At 37.5% G+C, this 19,527-nt stretch overlaps 2 protein-coding genes across 14 annotated transcripts in view; one reads left to right on the top strand and one right to left on the bottom strand.

Annotated features, from left to right (window-relative positions):
- The window catches only part of Cask (calcium/calmodulin dependent serine protein kinase), a 347,639-nt gene that overhangs the window by 109,631 nt on the left and 218,481 nt on the right, over window positions 1–19,527 (bottom strand). For all 13 annotated transcript variants that reach the window (XM_070040601.1, XM_070040608.1, XM_070040597.1 and 10 more), the window contains exon 6: window positions 4,483–4,585. In XM_070040601.1, the coding sequence (XP_069896702.1) occupies window positions 4,483–4,585 (103 nt within the window). The remainder of the gene's footprint in view (window positions 1–4,482; window positions 4,586–19,527) is intronic.
- On the top strand, window positions 8,765–17,981 carry Gpr34 (G protein-coupled receptor 34). Its single transcript, XM_070040593.1, has 4 exons — window positions 8,765–8,794; window positions 10,366–10,554; window positions 11,142–11,239; window positions 15,729–17,981. The coding sequence occupies exon 4, from the start codon at window positions 15,830–15,832 to the stop codon at window positions 16,958–16,960; it is 1,131 nt and encodes a 376-aa protein (XP_069896694.1). The 5' UTR covers window positions 8,765–8,794; window positions 10,366–10,554; window positions 11,142–11,239; window positions 15,729–15,829; the 3' UTR covers window positions 16,961–17,981.

Raw genomic sequence — 19,527 nt, 5'->3', positions numbered from 1 at the left:
TACTCTCACATTGCTTACTCCAGTCCTGGATCCTCATAACTTGTTTATAATCTAAAACTGACTATAAACTGATTGAAACCAGATTCTTTCATTTTATTGTAATTTCTCAAATGCTTGCTTGAACCTAGACACAGAGAGATATAGATAAGTCTTACAACTCTTGGTCTTTGCTAGGTACTGGTGGATCATGTCTATAATCCTAGCTACTCAGGAGGTTGAGATATGAGGACGACGATTCGAAGCCAGCTCAGGTGGGGAAGTCCATGAGACACTTATCTCCAATTAATCACAGAAAAACCTGGAAGTGGTGCTGTGGCTCAAGTGGTAAGAGTTCTAGCCTTGAATAAAAGGAGCTCAGGGATAGTGCCCAGGCCCAGATTTCAAGCCCCAGGACGATTGGCAAAAAAAAAAAAATTTTTGGTCTTTGCTATAGAACAAGTCTTTGATCAAATGACACATACAGGTATACAGCCCAGACAGTTCTGGTAATATGGTAGAGAAGGAACAGGCTTTCCTAACTAGTATACTTAAGATCAACTTGCTTTTAAAAATCAACAATTGTTAGTTCAGCCTTCAAGAATAGGAGTTAGCCAGATAGATAAAATAGGTGAAAGGCATTCCAACCAGAGGGACTAGAAGTATAAGGTATGAATCAATATGAATTTATACAACTTTATGAAAAATAGGAGCAGGTCATTGTCAAAGAGCATCTTTTTTATTTTACATTAATGAGTACTGGGGTTCGATCTCTGGGCCTCATGTTTGCTAGGTAGTCTATCACTTGAGCCATATACTCAGGCTGTTTGTGCTTTAGTTGTTTTTCAGGTAGGGTCTCAGCATTATTTTTCCCAGGCACAAGCCTCAGAACATGATCTTCCTACCCATGGCCTCCCACAGAGATGGAACCACAGGCATGTATCACCACACCAGGCTTATTGTTGAGATGGGATCTTACCAACTGTTACAAGGCTATGCTTGCTCCTTGATCCTCTCCATCTCTACCTCCCAAGTAGCTGGAATTATATAAGTACGAGTCAACACACCCAACTCATGAATGGGTTTTAATGGTAGGGAAATTTTGCTGTCATTATAACTATTTTCTAGGTTCCTTGTTATATTCTGGATAAGTGGGATCTTTGAACAGCAGAGTTTCAGAGAGGGAAAGAACAAATGTATTTAAGTGATTTTTAGTATGTGGGAACATAAGGAAGAGAATTCTACTTGGAACGCTGGGTAGTCAAAGACTTCAACTGACAAGAAAATAGCTTTCTGCTTCAAAGTTGATCATTATTAGCAAAATGTCAAAAGTACCTTCAATAACAGGGAAACTTTTTCTAAGGGAAATAATTTGTCCCTACCTATCTACTTGTATTTAAAAAAATATTATAATGCTTAAACTAGTCACTTCAAGAATACATGGAAAAGTATAGAAAGAAATGACAATATTTTGACTATTAGTATTTAATCTAGGGCATAGAAAATAATGAATTGTGAATAACTGACTCACTGGGAATTTATACTTAGTTGTACATTTAGTGACAAGGTTGACAGACTTCAGGAAATGGTTTAACATGGAGAATTTACTTTTCTCCTTCAATCAAGATGTGCAGTAAAACATGGAGCTCAGAACATTCTGAACACTGGGATGTGTCTCAGAACCCTAAAAACCAAAACATTCTTTATGGCCATATAAGAGAGATACATTTCTTTTCCATTCATTTCATCTCATCTCATTAACTTTGAGGATGTAATCATAAAAAATTATCTGCTCTCTTGTGTAGTCTTAACACAGAGTAAACTCTAAAAATACTCGATTTCAATGAGTTGGTTTCACAGCAAAACATTTGTTTAAAGACAGCGGGAAGTTTTAGTTGTTGCCAGTTACTTGGTTACTCAAGCAGCAGACATTATTTAAAACAATGAAAATGGAAGAGATAGAACAAAAAGTGCCAGACCACTGCTACAGAGCACTGGGTCAGTTGGACCTATAGTTACTGCTCTGCCCCTAAACTGTGTGGATATTAACATAGGGAAGTTCACTTGGCTAATAGGGGGACAAGGTAGCTGTCTTTAAACACCTGAGTGGAAGGGTGAAATTACTGAGGGTTGCTTCCCAAGTCAGAATTAGAACCACTGGGAAGAAGTTACAGAAAGAGAGATTTCTATTTAATGTAAGATTAAAATTTCAATACTGAAAGTAAAGGAGGGGGTGGGGGGAGAGGATGGAGGGGATGGGAAGGGATGGGAAGGATAAACAAAGGAGGAGGCAACAATGCTTGATAAGAAATGTACTCATTATCTTGCCCATGTAATTGTAACCCCTCTATACAGTATTTTCACAATAAAAAATACTTTAAGTTTTCTAGAAATTAACTGTCATGGGACATAGTGAATTCTTTACCATCTGAGGAATGAAACCAGAGCTCAGCCTTTTGTTGGGAATACCTAGAATCCTAGGATTTAAGGAGTCTGTGACTAAAGTATGCATGACCACTCAACCCTATGGCTAGTCATCTAATCACTGACAGTTTTGAATTAGGAGAGAAAAAGCAGCATTCCTTGAAATTATACTGGCCTTGCAGTTTCTCATATTACTGGAAATGATAAGCTGAAAAAGAATGTATAATGTAAATACAATTTCATTTTAGAGGGCAACACGGTGAAATAAAAAGATTTAAAAATACAAGTAGTGTTGGAGGCACGGACCAAGGTATGGAGAAACTGACTAACTAGGTGAAATCCTGAGTTCAAACCCCAGTACCACCCCCCCCCCAAAAAAAATCTTAGGCTAGTTGTGTGCCTCAGCTGTTAGAATGCCTATTAAGCAAGTGCAAGGCCTTGAGTTCAAACTACAGCACCACACACAAACACCCTTGGCTCATTTGTTAGAACATGGTCTACATGATCACTGTTTGATATTCTTGTTACAATCAAATCTAATGAGATATCCTATGTAACATATTAACGTACTATTATTTTGGTATTTACCATTTGACAGATCTTTGAACTCAATATGAACATTTTTTTGTGTGTGTTAGTCCTGGGGCTTGAATTCAAGACCTGGGCACTGTTCTGAGCTTCTCTGCTCAAGGGTAGCACTCTACCACTTGAGCCACAGCGTCACTTCCAGATTTTTTGGTAATTAATTGGAGAGAAGAGACTCATGGACTTCCTGTCCAGGGTAGTTTCCAATTTTGATCCTCAGATCTCAGCTAGGATTATAGGCATGAGCCACCGGCACCCAGCTAAAAGTGATACATTTTAAAAGGTTCTGTAGATATTTTTCATGTTTATCTTTGTGAAGGCTATCAGTACTTAGAGGTACAAAAGAGAAATTATCGACTAAAAGGCTTATAGAGTTTATAGAATGGAGAACTAGGCATATTTTTCAAAACTAAGGAATGGAATTAAAACCAGGATAGCATTTTGAGTTGAAGCCTACTGAAATGAAAAAAATACAAAAAACCGAAATACTTGAATCTGTAATTAGTATCTACCTCTGTACACTGATGACAAGTTTCTATTTTTCTTCTATTTTAACTTTTATATTCTGGCATGAAAAATTTTAAATTAGGGTTTTCTTTGGATAATAATAAAAATCAGCCTGTGCTCACAGCTGCTTATTCTTCACAAATACACAGATTAACAACAGTAAAGAAAAGGCAGGATATTAACAATTAGCCATAGATATCAATTTAAAAGTAGCCAATTCTTACATTCTAGATTTGACTTTAAAAATTTCTGTGTTCCAAATGGCACCCTCTTTGAAAATTGTTCATCTTTTTATTTAGTGTTCTTCTCTATTAAGTATTGGGGATACAATGAGTAAAAAAGATGGAGCCTATTCTTTTTTCTTTTCTTTCTTTTCTTTTGGAGGGAGAAGTTGCAGGGGATGGACTCCAGGGACTTTTATATGATAAACATGAAGTCTACCACTTAGTCCCCTCCCCCTGAGGCCTAGAATTTGTCCTTAAGGGACTAAAAATTCTAGCTATTAATACAGACTTATTCAATTCAAAACTACCTGATGAGGCTTTCTGTTGGGTGGGGGGAACAGGGTGTGAAACACTGTGGTTAGGTTAATTTTTGTTTGAAAGTTTGACATGAGCTTGAAAATTGTCAATTTTTTCATTTTTTGATATTTATTTTTTAAAATTACAAACACCTTCTAATCTTCACAACGATAGTCATCATGATCAATATTTGAAGGCAAAAATATTTTTGTGTACTAGTATTGGGGCTTGAATTCAGTGCCCTTAACTTTTTTTTTTTTTTGCTCAAGACTGGCACTGTACCATTTGAGCCACATCTCCTTTTCTGGCTATTTGGTGATTAATTGGAGATAAAAGTCATACAGATTTTCCTGCTTGAGCTGGCTTCAAAATGTATTCCTTACATCTCAGCTTCCTGAGTAGCTATGGATATAATAGGTGTTAGCCAACAAAGCCCAGCTGAAGGAAACAAGTTAAAAAGTGGTCTTACCTCCAGCTACAAGTCCAGATTCTCCTAACTGAATAGCTACTCCAAATCCTCCAAGTTTTACAGGTGCTGAGTTTTCTTTGGAGGCAAGGAGAACACAGTGGGGCTGGAAAGAAAAACAGGCACATAGAAAACAAATCCACAGATAAGGATTAGTTGAACTTAAACAATTCAATTTTTGTGAAACTGAGTAACATGATCATACAATACTGCTTTAAAATTTCTAAATTATTTTGAATGCTTAAATTATTTGTTATCTTCTTACTTTATTTCTCCAAAGACTTACCTGATCTAGTCCATATCTTTCAGGAATTATTTGCTTCTAAGACTAGGATATGGTGCTAATAAAACATGGGATTGTCTAGGAAATGCAAATATATTTCATTTTATGCAATGTTTTCTTCCACTGACAGTTGATATTTACTTCAGGAAAAATGTTATACTTCCTGTCTAACTGTGTCTTAAAACCTCTGTGTTTACCAACATGGCTGGCTCTAAGGGGATGCTGGTGGACCTTACTTTGTCTACCATCTTCTATCCTTTCTTTTCTTTATTCATTCTGCTCACGAGTAAGATGGGTGCCAAATGGATATTTGTACTCAGTGGCTTTAATCGAGCCTTGTCCAAGGGAATTCAACGTATTCCTTGGGCATGTCATGTCTCTGGACCTACTTTTTCTCTCTGTAGAGTGGGAGATAATGAAGGAGAAGGGAGAAAGGACACTCCCTGACCAGCCTAGACCAGGGAAGACATCCTTCTCAAGGAATAGTCTGAATGGCCATGTCTTCCAAGTACCACAGGCTTTGTGCTCACAATGATGAACCTTGTCATCTGCATCTATCCCCTTCTGGGAGCTTGTTGGAGTTGGTGTCAGGCACGGAATTTAATTGTAGGGACCATCAATGTCTGCTCAAATACTATGCTCCCCAATATGCCTAACACTGCATCTGACCTGCTGTCAAAATACGAGCTAGTAAAAAAGGCAATCATCTTTAGGAATAGAAGACAGTATTTCTTATTTTTTCCTACATTTCATTTATAAAGTGATACAGTTTAAAGTCAGTTTTAGCTGACCTGATAGTTGGTATGGAAAAAAATCAGTGCCAAAAAACTGAGTTGGTGTACTCAGACAGTTGTTAGATGATGAAACACAGAAGAGGAAGGGATACTTATGCTGCCCAAGGAGAGCACCAGATTCTACTTTCAAATCTGTTCTTGTTATCATCTAAAGAAGTTTAAAGGCCTTTACACAGTTTGGTACCAAGAAGAATGAGCCCTCAAATACATATGTGTAAGAGGAAGAGAAAGAGGAAAGAAAGGGCAGGCAAGGGCTGGGAAGGTGGCTCAGTGGTAGAGCACTTGCCTTGCATGCTCGAGGCCCTGGGTTCGATTCCTCAGCACCACATAAATAAAAAGCCGGAAGTGGCACTGTGGCTCAAGTGGTAGAGCGCTAGCCTTGAGCTGAAGAGCTGAGGGACAGCGCCCAGGCCCAGAGTTCAGGCCCCATGACCGGACCCCCCCAAAAAAAAGAAAGAAAGGGCAGGCAAGTACAACAAATGAGTAGTGAGCAAGCTATGGCATGACAAAGCAGAGAAGAATCAATGGAAGTTGATGACATAGTTCAGTGGTAAAGCTCTTGCCTAGCATGCAGGAAGCCCTGTACTCCATCCATAGCTTTGAAAACAAAATGGCTATTGGAGAATAAGCAAATACCTACAGAAATAAAAGGGTTATGACTGTGCTAAGAACTTTCAGTTGTTTCAAGGACAGGTGGATGGTAGCAGGCTAAAAATGAAAGCAATAGCCTTGGTATGATTCCAGTGTGGGACACAGCAAATATGCAAGCCTGGGGAAAGATGGGGATGACAGAGAAATTTCTTGTGGAAAATTTTTGTCGGTTGTGGGGCCTGAACTATGGGCCTGGGTGCTGTCCCTAAGCTCTTCAGCTCAACTCTAGTGCTCTATCACTTGAGCCATGGTGCCACTTCCGGCTTTTTTCTGCTTATGTGGTGCTGAGAAATCGAACCCAGGGCCTCATGCATGAGTGGCAAGCATTATACCACTGAGTCAACCTCCCAGCCCAGAAATTTTTTTTATTACTTTCTTAGGAAGGAGTAGAGGCTTAAGCCAGAAGCTTCATAGTTTATATTGACTACATTTATGTTGAACTACATATACTGTAATCAATATAATTTTCATCACAGTGTAGATCCAGTCATTCTAAACAAATCCTGAAGTGAGAGGAGTCATGAAATCTGAACTTAAAGTAGAAAACAAAGAAACCCATAGGTACAAATTAATAGCATACAAAATACCATTAAGAGTTATGAGGTGAAATGAAGGTGATTAGGAGGTGTTACATGTTTGGGGACCAGGGAGATGCTACTTTATTGGAAGGTGTGTGTATCATAGAAAGCCTTAACAGAGACCAGAATGAAGTGAGAAAGAAAGCCACATAATGATCTCTAGCTGGAGACTAAAGTCAAGAAGGACAGAGGCATTAGGAGGATTGGTTGGTTTGGAGAGTAAGAAGAAAGGGTCTACCCTGAAAACATTACAGGAAGGAATAGGAGAAACTCTAATTTCAGCACAGGTCGAAATTTTCTTAATGAAGACCCAGAAACACAGCAAATCAAAGAAAGGTTGGACAAATGGGATTGCATGAAACCACAGAGCTTCTGCATGGCAAAGGACATAGCTAGCAAGATCAATAGAAAGCCCACAAATTGGAGAAGATATTCACTAGCCATACAACAGACAAGGACCTCATATATAAAATACACTTAGAACTCAAAAAATTAAGTCCCCCAACTATAAATCCTCAAAGAAACAACTGTCCAATTAATAAGTGGCCTAAAGACTTAAAGATAAGACTTCTCTGAAGAGAAAATAAGAACGGTCAATAGACACAACTTCTCTAGGCCATAAAAGAAATGCAAATCAAAATGACATTGAAATTCCACCTCACCCCAGTTAGAATGGCTATAATCAAGAACTCTAATAACAACAGATGCTTGAGGGATGTGGCCAAAAGGGAACCTTACTGCATTGTTGGTGGGAGTGTAAACTTGTTCCACAACTTTGGAAAGCAGTATGGAGGTTCCTCAACAGACTCCACATAGAGCTCCCCTAACACCCAGCAATCCCACTTTTGGGTATTTACCCAAATGATCACAAACAAGGCTATACTAGAGCTATCAGCACAACTATGTTTATCACAGCATTATTTACCATAGCTAAGATATAGAACCAACCCAGATGTCCCTCAGTAGATGAATGGATCAAGAAAATGTGGTATACACACACACACACACACACACACACACACACACATGTGCACGCACACACACACATACACACACACACACACAATGGACTCCATCAAGAAAAATGACATTGCCCCATTTGTTAGGAAATGGAAAGACTTGGAAAAAATTATCTTAAGTGAAGTAAGCCAGGCCCAAAGAAACATAGGTCCCATGGTTTCCCTTATCTGCAATAACTGGTATATATCTAGGACAAGCAGAAAAGGTCAAAAGCTATGTACATACAACCATATAAGCTGATGCTAAGTGAAATGAACCCCAAGATAGGGACACAAGAGGTTTTATCTTTGTTGTTGTTGTTTTAATGTACTTAAAATGTACTATGTGATTTTTTGTTTCTCTTGTATGTTCTTCCCCCATGGTATAACCCCTGTTGTCACTGAATTTGATTCTGGTGCCCTGCATCTTGTATGTACATTTTTCTAATTTGGGGAGGAGAAAGGAAATCACAAAAAGCTGAAACAAGGATACAGGTTGACCCATGTAACTATGAGATATACAAGACACTATGCTGAAAATGAACTTTATAACTTTGGGGGAGGGGGAGGGAGAGGGAGAGGGAGGAGTTGGGGAGGTGAGGAGGGAAGGGATGGTAGGGGAAAAATAAAGGAGGGGGTAACAATGCTTGATAGGAAATGTACTCATTACCTTACTCACGTAACTGTAACCCTGATGAACAGTATTTTTACAATAAAAAGTATATTAAAAAAAGAAGAAAGGGTATCTAGAGACGAATGAGCAAAGGGCAGCACAATAGAACATGTGATCTGAGATGATTCAAAGCTCTATCATCTTGAAGAGGAGACTGTTCATGGGAAACTACAGAAACTATAGAAAGCTCTGGGCAAGGGAACACTAAAATCATCACTCCGACTATTCTTTAGTAAGTGATGCAGGAGCCCAAGAGCCCAACAAAGGAGACCAGTTGGCTACTGCAGTTGACCAGACAACAGAAAATGGTGACACAGACTGGACTAAAGTGACAGAAGGTGAGATGACAAGAAGTGGTCAAATGATATTTATGTTCTGAAGGTAAAACTGGTAGAAACTGCCACTAGAGAAAGAGATGAGTCATGCAGGTTGAGTAGGTTTTTGTCTTAAGTAATTGAGTGAAAATGAGGACATCATTAATTGAAGTGGTGAATGTTACAGCAGGATTCGGTGAGGGGGAATCAGGAATTGTTTTCATACTGACTGAGATGAGATGAAGTAGAGTGGAGGCTAGGATTAGAGATGAAAATCTGAAGATCAACTCTATGTTGACAATGAGAGAAGTCTCTAATGAATTACTGCACATGGAGAACAGACTGGAGGGCTGTGTGCTATTGCACTATCTATATTTGAGAGGAGGATGTTGGGAACCATCTAGCAAATGAAACAGAATGCCCAGAGGGTGAAGCAAGAGGAAAATCAGCCTGTATCCTGAAGCCATGTGAAGAAACTTTTTCAAGAAGGAATGTTTTAACAGTGATGATGAATGTTACAAAGGTCATTTAAGTTGAGAGCCAAGAACATTACTAGGTTTGGTGACTTGGAAATCACTGGGAGAGTTGTGATGTTGATATTCTCCTTTGGACCAGGCTCAAGAGGAAATAAGAAGAGATGATGTGGAGACAATAATACTGATATTTTTCAAAGTTTTTTTTGGGGGGTGCTAGGAATGGAGAAATGGGTTGCAACTATGAGTCTAAAGGAGTTTCTTTTTTGGTGTTATTGGTCATGGAGCTTGAACTCAGGGCTTAAGTGCTGTCCCTGAACATTTTTGCTCAAGGCTAGTACTCTACCACTTTGAGACAGCACCACTTCTGGTTTCTGGTAGTTGACTGGAGATAAGAGTCTCATGGACTTTCCTGCCCTGCCTAGCTTTGAACTGCAATCCTCAGATAGCCACCTCCTGAGTTGCTAGGATTACAGGCATGAGCCACTAGCACCAGGCAACGAGTTCCTTTTTACTTTTAAACTATTAAAAATTTACAAGTAGAGAAAAATAGATAAATAAACCTCCACATACCTATTACCTAGTTAACAACTACTGGGATTCTGCCATTATTATTTTGTTTTAGTTTTTCCTGCATATAGTTCATTATTTCTAACAGAAGATATAAAAAATAATCATAGCCAGGTACTGGTGGTTCACACCTGTAATCCTAGCTACTCAAGAGGCTAAGATCGGAGGACTGTGTTGAGACTCTCATCTTCAAATAACCACCAAAAGGCTGGACGTGGAGCTGTGGGTCAAGTGGCAGAGCACCAGCTTTGAGCAAAAATGCTTAGGAACATTGTCCAGGCTCTGAACTCAAGCCACAGAATTGAACTGGCACCCATACAAAAAGCATTACTAATGTTAGCTTAATTCAGTATAGGAAGACCATTCCACGGGAGCAATTTCTAAAATGAATCCATAAAGGGACAGAAATTCATGTTATTTCTTAGGAAAAACCAAAATTGCATATGCATATATGTCTGTATATGTTTATGCATATGTTCATATATATATATCCTGAAATGTCTATAGAGCTTCAAATTGCATAGTTGTATGGATTTTTATTATTTTCAAAAGGAACCTAAGACTTTTCATATTGAAGCAAAAAAGGGGAAAAAGAAACCTTACGACCACATGTTAATATAAAAAAAAGAAGAGAACCCAACCAATTGTACTGTGGCCGGATGGAAGAGCCCAGCTGACACAGCCCAGCGGAGTCTCAGGAAGCTTGGGGTTGACTTCTTTTACTTCAGGAAAGCCCGAACTGTAAGTATTCGTTGACTCTTTTAACACCATAAATGAGCTTTTGTTTTAGTTCAAATTTGATTATATGAACAAACTGAAACCTAGTTTGTGCTGACAAGACTAATCTGATACCAATAATTCTTTGCTTTTAGAGCAAACTGCTTGAATGACAGCTCTGTCTGGATTTCAAATGAAGCTGCTTTTTTTTTAAAGCTACTCTTAAGTTCTTTAGGACTTCATAACTGATATAGGCACATTGTTTAAAATGCATTTGTATATTATTAAAAGATTTGCAGATGGACTGGAATTAATTAGCAGTTATTTTGAGACACTAAATTTTAGTTCTAAGTATAAGTGATAGTATACTTTATCTATAATTTCTTGGTTTATTATGTTGTGTCACTGTCTCAAGTAATACTATTTTCTTTATTATTATAATTACAGACTAATTACATTTTGTTTCAGAAATAAGAATATTAAAGGGAAATAAAGTATACATTCATTAATTCACATAACTAAAAAATTAAATTTGACATCATGAAGTTTAATATGCTACTAATAGTACTACCTTCAAAGTAATATGCTTTAAAATTTTGTTCTGTATGCAGCCATTAATGCACTATTTGAACCATGGCCTGAATAGATTCAGTCATTATTGAGTCAAATTAAATACAGTGAAACAAAGATTGCTACCATCATCAAATCGGTAGGTATTTCAACATAGCAATGTAATGTTTATATGAAATGCTTAAAATTGCCTTCTAAAATCTTCTACTTATTTGGAGTCACTGACAAAAAAATTGGGAGGGGGAGGATGGGGTCTTTGGGAGAGGGTCTAAGTCACTGACACAACATGGCAAACTTAGGGACAGCATTTACCAAGTCACAAACACTACATACTAGAAAAATGATTGTGACCATGTCAGTATCTAGCATATGAACATAGTGGTTTGTTTTTCATCTTCATTGGCAAATTCTTAACATATGAAACAAGTAGTTTTTGAAATATTAATAAATGTCCATAAGAATAGTGACACTGTAATATCCCAACTGACTTTAAAGAAGACGAAAGTCAGCCACTAAGTTAAAAACAGAATCTAATTTCTTAAATTGTTCATGAAAAGTTGAATGCTAATGATGTAATACACAGTAGTACCTAACTATGAAAACAAATGCACTACTTTTACTTTATACTGTTGAAGCTTGAGACCAAACACATCCAGCAAACTTTATGACTGGACTTGTATAACAATCATTTACCTATTTTACTTGTAGATTAGGGCCGAGGTAAATGATTTCAGGATGTTCTTTCTGCTAGCAGCTTTCTGAGAACATCTTGATTATGGGTATCTGGTCTAGAAGGAAGCTTGAGAAGTTAGCTTCGAGAGGTGTACTAAAAATTCTGATGATTCGTGATTCTGTAAGTTCTAGATTTATTTACTTAATGAACATACAGTATACCAAGATTCATTACTCTCCAAAGAAGCACAACTAAATGTCACAATCTCTTCTTAAAATATTAAAGTGGATAATGTTAAAGGAATCAAGTCAAAATACTACTAAACATTAATGAGGAAATAATGATCAGATGCAGTAAGGAGTAAAATTCCATGAAAAGGATCATGAGCTCTCAGTCAGATCTAGGAGTCCCAACTTGGACTCTGCCATTTAAGAGCTATGTGGCAGTGGGTTCACTGACTCATGCAATGATTGTAAAGGTTATAGAAATGATGTGTTTGGCCATTTAGCTCAGAGATTCAATTCTGACTATACATTGGATGCTCCTAAGAGCTTTTAAAGGAAACCAGACCCTAAAGCCTATTCCAGACCAATTACATTGGAATATATGGGGAAGGAGCCAGACACTGATGCCTTTAAAAAGGTTTCTCATATAATGGTCAGAATTGAGCACCAGTGAGAATCCCTTCTACAAAGTGTCCAATTGGTGGTATCCTTGAAAATCTCCAGAGGTATGATATTTATTGACTTCCAAGATACACTGTTGTATTCTAAGAAGAATTTCCTTATAATGAGGCAACATCTGCTCTGCAATTTCTTCTTTTCTTTCTTCCCCCTTTTCCTTCTCCCTTTCTCTGTCCCTCTCTCCCTTCTTGTTATTATAGCACTAGGAACTGAACTCGAAGCTCTGAACTCTACTGCTTGAACCACATACCCCCAACTCCTTCTTCTGTTATTTTCTTGCTAGGGTCTCACTTTATGCCCAAGTTGGCCTAGAATGTGGCTTGTATTTGTGCTTCCCCATGGCACAGTCACTGTGCCCAGCCATTGTGTGTTTCCCTATAGCTGGAATAACAAGCTTGCACCAGTGTCATTGGCTGATCTAGCCTCATGAACTGCTTTTTGCCCAGGCTGACCTCGAGCTGCAATGCTCCAATCTCTGCCTCCCAAGCAGCTAGAATTACAGCCTTCAGCCACCACACCTAGCTCTTGTGAAGTGTTCCCATGTGTAGGATAAGTTGCTTATTTCACCTTGCTTCTATGACATAATTTGAGCTCTTCTCCCATTTGGTCCATGGCCTTTTCAAAGTGAGCTTCTGAGGATGAGGAAACACAGCACTCCAGGGGGAGAACTCATTCCGCTTGGGACAGAACCACATCAGCAGTAACAGTGTTCATGTAAGACACTACACATCCACAAATGCAACCTAAGATGTGGTTGGTTTCTGTGGAAGCTGTATCATACTGCTGATACAGCAAACCCACATTGGATTTTGCTAATGTAGCTGAAACATTTCTAGTACTTGTGCTTTTTAAGAACCACATGTAGGATTTTACATATATTTCCATTAAATTCTCTCTCTCTCATTAAACAATACTTATTGTGCTAAAAGACAAACAAAACAGATTTGGTTCTTAATACTAAGGGGGTTTAAAATCTAGCACAGAAGGAAAAAAAGACTATTTACATATGATCTTTCTAAGCATATCAGCTACCCAAGCACTCAAAGTCACCTTACTTGTTGTGTCTCAATGCCTTTTCACCAGTGGATAGGATGTTTCTACCTGAGTCTTAGCTTCACTGGTCTATGCAACCACTCAATACAGATTCCTCTCCTCAAACCCTTTTTTCTCTTCTTAGTAATGAAAACTGCATTGTAAGTTTCATTTTTGGCAGCCTGCCACTCTTCCTAGATTGCCCTTTCCTTTTAGGATATCAGATCACAAGAAACATGCCTGGGTGTTTGGACAAACTTTGCATAAATATGTTTTCCTGTAGTTGAGATATAGAACAGATAGCCACAGTTCTTCCTTTCTACATTACTGTCCCTCTCCCCTTCTCCCTCATTGGCCTAAACTGTGGAGACAGGCCCTTACCAGGGCTGTCAGAACTTCCTCCTCACTAGCCACTTCCTCTTCCTCAGAATCCAATCCCGCCTCACTTTTCTACCTGAAAGTTGTCCTATACCCAGTTTCTTCTTGATCAAATTATAGAAGGGTAGGAAGAGAAAAACAAAACAAAAAAGGCTACATTCTTCTTCTAATGTTTTTTTCATTTATAACACTGATTCAAAACATTAATTATTGTAATTAAGTTCTGCTTTGCATTATAATAACTTATTATTTATAATATATTTATTATTATTATTATTTTATTTTAATTTGTGCCAGTACCAAGGCTTGAACTCAGGGTCTCATACTCTCAACTTGGCTTTTTCCACTGATAGCTGGGTGATCTACAATTTCAGCCACACTTGCTGACCTGTTATTTCTTGGTTATTTTGGAAATGGAATCTTGAGGACTTTTCTGGCTGGCTTCATGCTGTGATCCTCAGATCTCAGCTGCCTGAGTAGCTATGTTTACAGGAATGAATCACTGGTGTCCACCCAGTCTCTGTTTATATAATTGCATTCAGGGTTTGAATGTATATTCCTATAAAAATATTTACTGCGAGCAAGGACTGTATTCACTTTTGTTTTCCAAACATTACTCAAGTATGAGATAATTACTAAAATGAGATTAATTAAAAGATTTTTATAGCTAATTTTGTTTTTTGGTAGCCCTGGATATAGAACCCAGGACCTTACAAAAGCTAGAGAAGCACTCTACCACTGAATTACACCTTTAGTCCCAAACCAACTTGTATTGGCTTCTTATTAATTGCCAGAATTAGGCTCCTCATACACATTTTTTCATGTTTACAAATGAGATAAAAGCCTTGGAAAAAATTAGCCTTTGATGACATAGGTTTGATTCTGAAAACCCATCTCTGTCTTTATGTTCTATCTGTTGGGAGGTCTCTGTAGGCAAACAGGGAAGTTGTTGTAAGAAAGGAATATGTTGAGATCTGCTGGAATCCTTTTTCTGTCTTCTAGCTGTTCATGACAGGTTTTCAAACAGAGTTCCTCACAGCAGTCAAATGCCCAGTTAACAAGTAGCACTGAGAACATTCTCTGCTGCCAGGAACAAGTAGAATTCATGTACAATCTTTCAGAAGGTTCTACCAAAAGTCTTAAATTATGTAATCCAGGGTATGTTTAAGTTTCAATCTGTTACTTTCAAAAATCTTGTACTGGAAATCCGGTTTCCAATCTGCACTGTCACCCCATGCTTCTAGGTCAGAAGTAGCTCTGTAGCTGCTGCTTGTTAGGCCACTTGGATTTCTTGAACATTGTTACAAGAGTCTGTATAAGAGTCTGGGTGCTGGCTCTCATAGTCTGTTACATAATAATTGCATGTTCCTGTAGGCAAATGATTTTAATATCCTATACCTAGTGTTCAGCAGAGAAGGAAGAAGTTAAAAACCCTCTTCTCTGTTCCCGCTATGGAATGAGAGATCGCCACAAGTTTATCTGTCATACACTATGTGGCAACATATACCACAATAAATGAATGCTATATGTGAGGGAAACTCATGCTCATTTTAAAAAAATATGAGCTGCCATTTCTCTTTACCTCCCATTCTTGCCTGTAACAACCTCCCTAAGAAAGTTCAATTATTTTCATATAACAAATGAAACCAATCTCCAAAACATGCCATAGACCTAGGAAAGTTAGACTAAGATATTTTCCTAGTTCCTACTGTATTTGCCGAAGGTTTTGTGATACGGTAATACTACTGAATATATGGTGTACATGTCCAAATGTGGAAAGTAGGATAAAAGTAAAACAGTGTATCACAATGTCGGAAAAGCTGTTATTAACAAATGACTCAATAGATGGCATTCTGTTGTAGAAAAAAAAATCTGAAGACATAAGGACTACCACAAGGAAGATGTCATTTCGTATCCCTTTTTGATCAGCACAGAAGACAGAGTGAGAAGTTACAGTGTAACAATGACAACTACTTCAGCTGGAAGCTGGCCTTGCTCCTCCCACAGAGTGTACTTTCAAACTAATTACAGTGACCAAGTCTCAAGAAACTTCTCAGGAATGCCAAATGATACTGATACTAGCTGTCCCATGGATGAAAAAATATTATCTAAAGTATTAGCAACATTTTACTCTATTATCTTTATCGTGGGACTTGTTGGGAACATAATTGCCCTCTACGTATTTCTGGGTATTCACCGCAAAAGAAATTCGATTCAAATCTACCTGCTTAATGTGGCTGTTGCAGACCTTCTACTCATTTTCTGCCTCCCTTTTCGAATAATGTATCACATTAACCAAAACAAATGGACACTAGGTGTGATCATTTGCAAGGTTGTGGGAACATTATTTTATATGAACATGTATATTAGCATTATTTTGCTTGGATTCATCAGTTTGGATCGCTACATAAAAATTAATCGGTCTATACAACAACGGAGGGCAATAACGACCAAACAAAGTATTTATATTTGCTGTATAGTATGGACAGTTGCTCTTGTTGGATTTTTAACTATGATTGTTTTAACACTTAAGAAAGAAGGGCACAACTCTACAATGTGTTTCCATTACAGAGATAGGCAAAATGCAAAGGGAGAAGCAATTTTTAACTTCATTCTTGTGGTAATGTTCTGGCTGATTTTTCTACTAATAATTCTCTCATATATTAAGATTGGCAAGAATCTATTGAGAATTTCTAAAAGGAGATCAAAATTTCCAAATTCTGGCAAATATGCCACTACTGCACGGAATTCATTTATTGTTCTGATAATTTTTACTCTATGTTTTGTTCCCTATCATGCCTTTCGATTTATCTACATTTCTTCACAGATAAATGCATCATCTTGCTACTGGAAAGAAATTGTTCATAAAACCAATGAGATCATCCTGGTTCTTTCATCTTTCAATAGTTGCTTGGATCCAGTCATGTATTTTCTGATGTCCAGTAATATTCGCAAAATAATGTGTCAACTTCTTTTCAGAAGATTTCAAGGTGAAGCAAGCAGAAGTGAAAGCACTTCAGAGTTTAAACCAGGCTATTCCTTGCATGATACATCTGTGGCAGCTAAAATGCAGTACAACTGTAGAAGCACCTGAGGCCAGCATAGTAAAAAAGAAATATACAATGCTGCATCTTCATCCCTCAAAGATCTAAAATATGATGAAATAAGACGTTGAATGTATGAAATGCACATCTCCTCAAAGCTGCTTATATATATGATATTTTTTTGCTTCAAGGCAAAAAATTTCAAGGCAAGGAGAAGCTTACACTCATCACTAGATTTAAAATCTGAATGTAAAAATCTCGAAATATATTGGTAAGCTAACACTTTAACATGAATTATGAAGTTAAATGAAATTCCTGGCTTTAACAACAAGATTAAAGTTAGTGTCAATGTTTCCCAGTCACTAAAAGTAGTTACTAAAAGCAACCACTTAGTACTAATTTTAAAGTATGTTTAAAAGTAAAGTGACTTGAGAATTGATTTGAAATGTCAAAAAAGGTATCTAGACCAGGCTCCGGTAGCTCACTCCTCTAATCCTAGATATTTAGGAGGCTGAGATCGAGGATCAAGGTTTGAAGCCAGCATGGGCAAGAAAGTCTGTGTGATTCTTATCTCCAATTAGGTACCAAAAAAGCCAGAAGTGGAGCTGTGGTACAAGTGGTAGACAGCGAGACTTGAAGGGGGAAAAAAGGTCAGGGACAGTGTCCAGGCTCTGAATTCAAGCCCCAGAACTGGCATGCACACAAAAAGTATATATGTTCATTTGTCATTTAAAAAGCTTGTATAATTTGCTACTGTATTCATTTGTCTAAATTTCTATTAACAGATAAAATAATAAAATTCTAATAAAAATGATATTACCCAGCATTTAAATACTGTACAGTAAAAATTAAACATAGAAGCTAAATTTGCGCCTACCAGCTGGGTGTGGATGGCTCAGATTGGCACAAACAACAAAAACAACAACAAAAACCCTTGTGGCCTTACTTAAAACAGACTTATAAACAATTCAGTCACCTCAGCTACATGTTGAAAAAGCAAAATAAAAAAATGTGCACACCTTATGATTCAGCTCAGTTAGAAAATTTCTTCTAACTGAAGTTGTGCTACTTTCTAAGAAATTGTTATTTTTTGTTATAATTTTTTTATAATTTTAAACAAATTTTTGTTGTACATTTATTTTAATCACTTTTGCCTGACAATTTTAACAAATGAAATTCAGCACTTGTTTGTATGATTATAAATAACAAAATGTTGATTACATTACAGGTGAAAAATTTTTATTTCTACAAGCCTCTTTTCTAATACACAGTTTAAATGGTTAACTTATATGATATCAATTATTAGTTTTAAGGAACATTAATATAAATATGAATATACTCGTAACTCTAAAAGTGATCTCATTACATGAAATGAGATGATCTTGGCTGGGTGTTAGTGGCTCATGCCTGTAATCCTAGCTACTCAGGAGGCTGAGACTTGAGAATCACAATTTGAGGCCAGCTCAGTCAGAAAATTCTGTGAGATTCATCTCCAATTAACCACAAAAAGCTGGAAGTAGAGCTGTAGCTCAAGTGGCAAGAGCACCAGCCTTAAGCAAAATAGCTCAAGGAGAGTGCCCAGGCCTTGAGTTCAAGCCCCAGGACTGGTTTGAGTGTACAGTTAGACAGCAGACACACACACACATACACACACATGCACACACACACACACACACACACACACACACACACACACACACACACACACACAGATCTTTATAAAGCCCTGCATAATAGCACTCTTCAAAAATGTTAAGTGTGCTCAATAATTCTTGTCATAATATTTGCAATAAATTTTGGCAAAAATTAATCTACCTGTGGTCTCATATTGAAGCATGGACAGAAAGTTCACTTAGAAAATGCCTTTAAAATAGGGCTGGGAAGGTGGCTCAGTGGTAGAGCGCTTGCCTTGCATGCATGAGGCCCTGGGTTCCATTCCTCAGCACCACATAAGCAGAAAAAAAAGCCAGAAGTGGCGCTGTGGCTCAAGTGGTAGAGTGCTAGCCTTGAGCTGAAGAGCTGAGGGACAGCGCCCAGGCCCAGAGTTCAGGCCGTATGACCAGACCGCCCCACCTCCGCACCACCAAAAAAAAAAAAAGAAAAAAAGAAAATGCCTTTAAAATAAACTGAATTCTGAGATTATTTCTAAATATTTAGAAAAATATGCTAGAGACTCAGGAAATTTAGGACTATTTATTACACATGATCTTTTCTTTCTTTCTTTTCTTTTTTCTTTTTTTACTGAACACTGGTGTATGCAAATAGGAAACACTGTTCATACCCTTCCTAATCCAAGATTTGGTTCTAAAAGCATACAGAAGAGAATTTAGAAGTATGTACATATCCTCACCTAGCAAAAGACCTTCAGAACAATTTCTAAATACAATCTCACATAAGACAAAGCCAAAAGGGCAAGCATGCAAGAGAGCAGTATTCAGTGGAATGTTGGAGCAAACTCTGGAGAGGGATTCTGCGCAAAACCTGGTTGGAAGATAGTTTAATTTATATGATTCTATAAAAGGTTTTATTTTCAACTTAAAAAATGGATCAGTCTAGATTAGTCCTGCTGATATAAAAGTAGAACTAATATGATTAGCACCACGTTAAGAAAAACTAT

Source organism: Dipodomys merriami, unplaced genomic scaffold, assembly GCF_024711535.1.
Source record: "Dipodomys merriami isolate MVZ:Mamm:240054 unplaced genomic scaffold, mDipMer1.0.p SCAF_3, whole genome shotgun sequence".
In the NCBI taxonomy this organism is placed as follows: Eukaryota; Metazoa; Chordata; class Mammalia; order Rodentia; family Heteromyidae; genus Dipodomys; species Dipodomys merriami.
The sequence above is the reverse complement of the archived record's forward strand: the minus strand, read 5'-3'. Positions and strand labels throughout refer to the sequence as shown.

What these genes read in the sequence shown, in the direction of transcription:
- Gpr34 (XM_070040593.1), top strand. Translation starts at nt 15,830, where the DNA reads ATGACAACTACTTCAGCTGGAAGCTGGCCTTGCTCCTCCCACAGAGTG.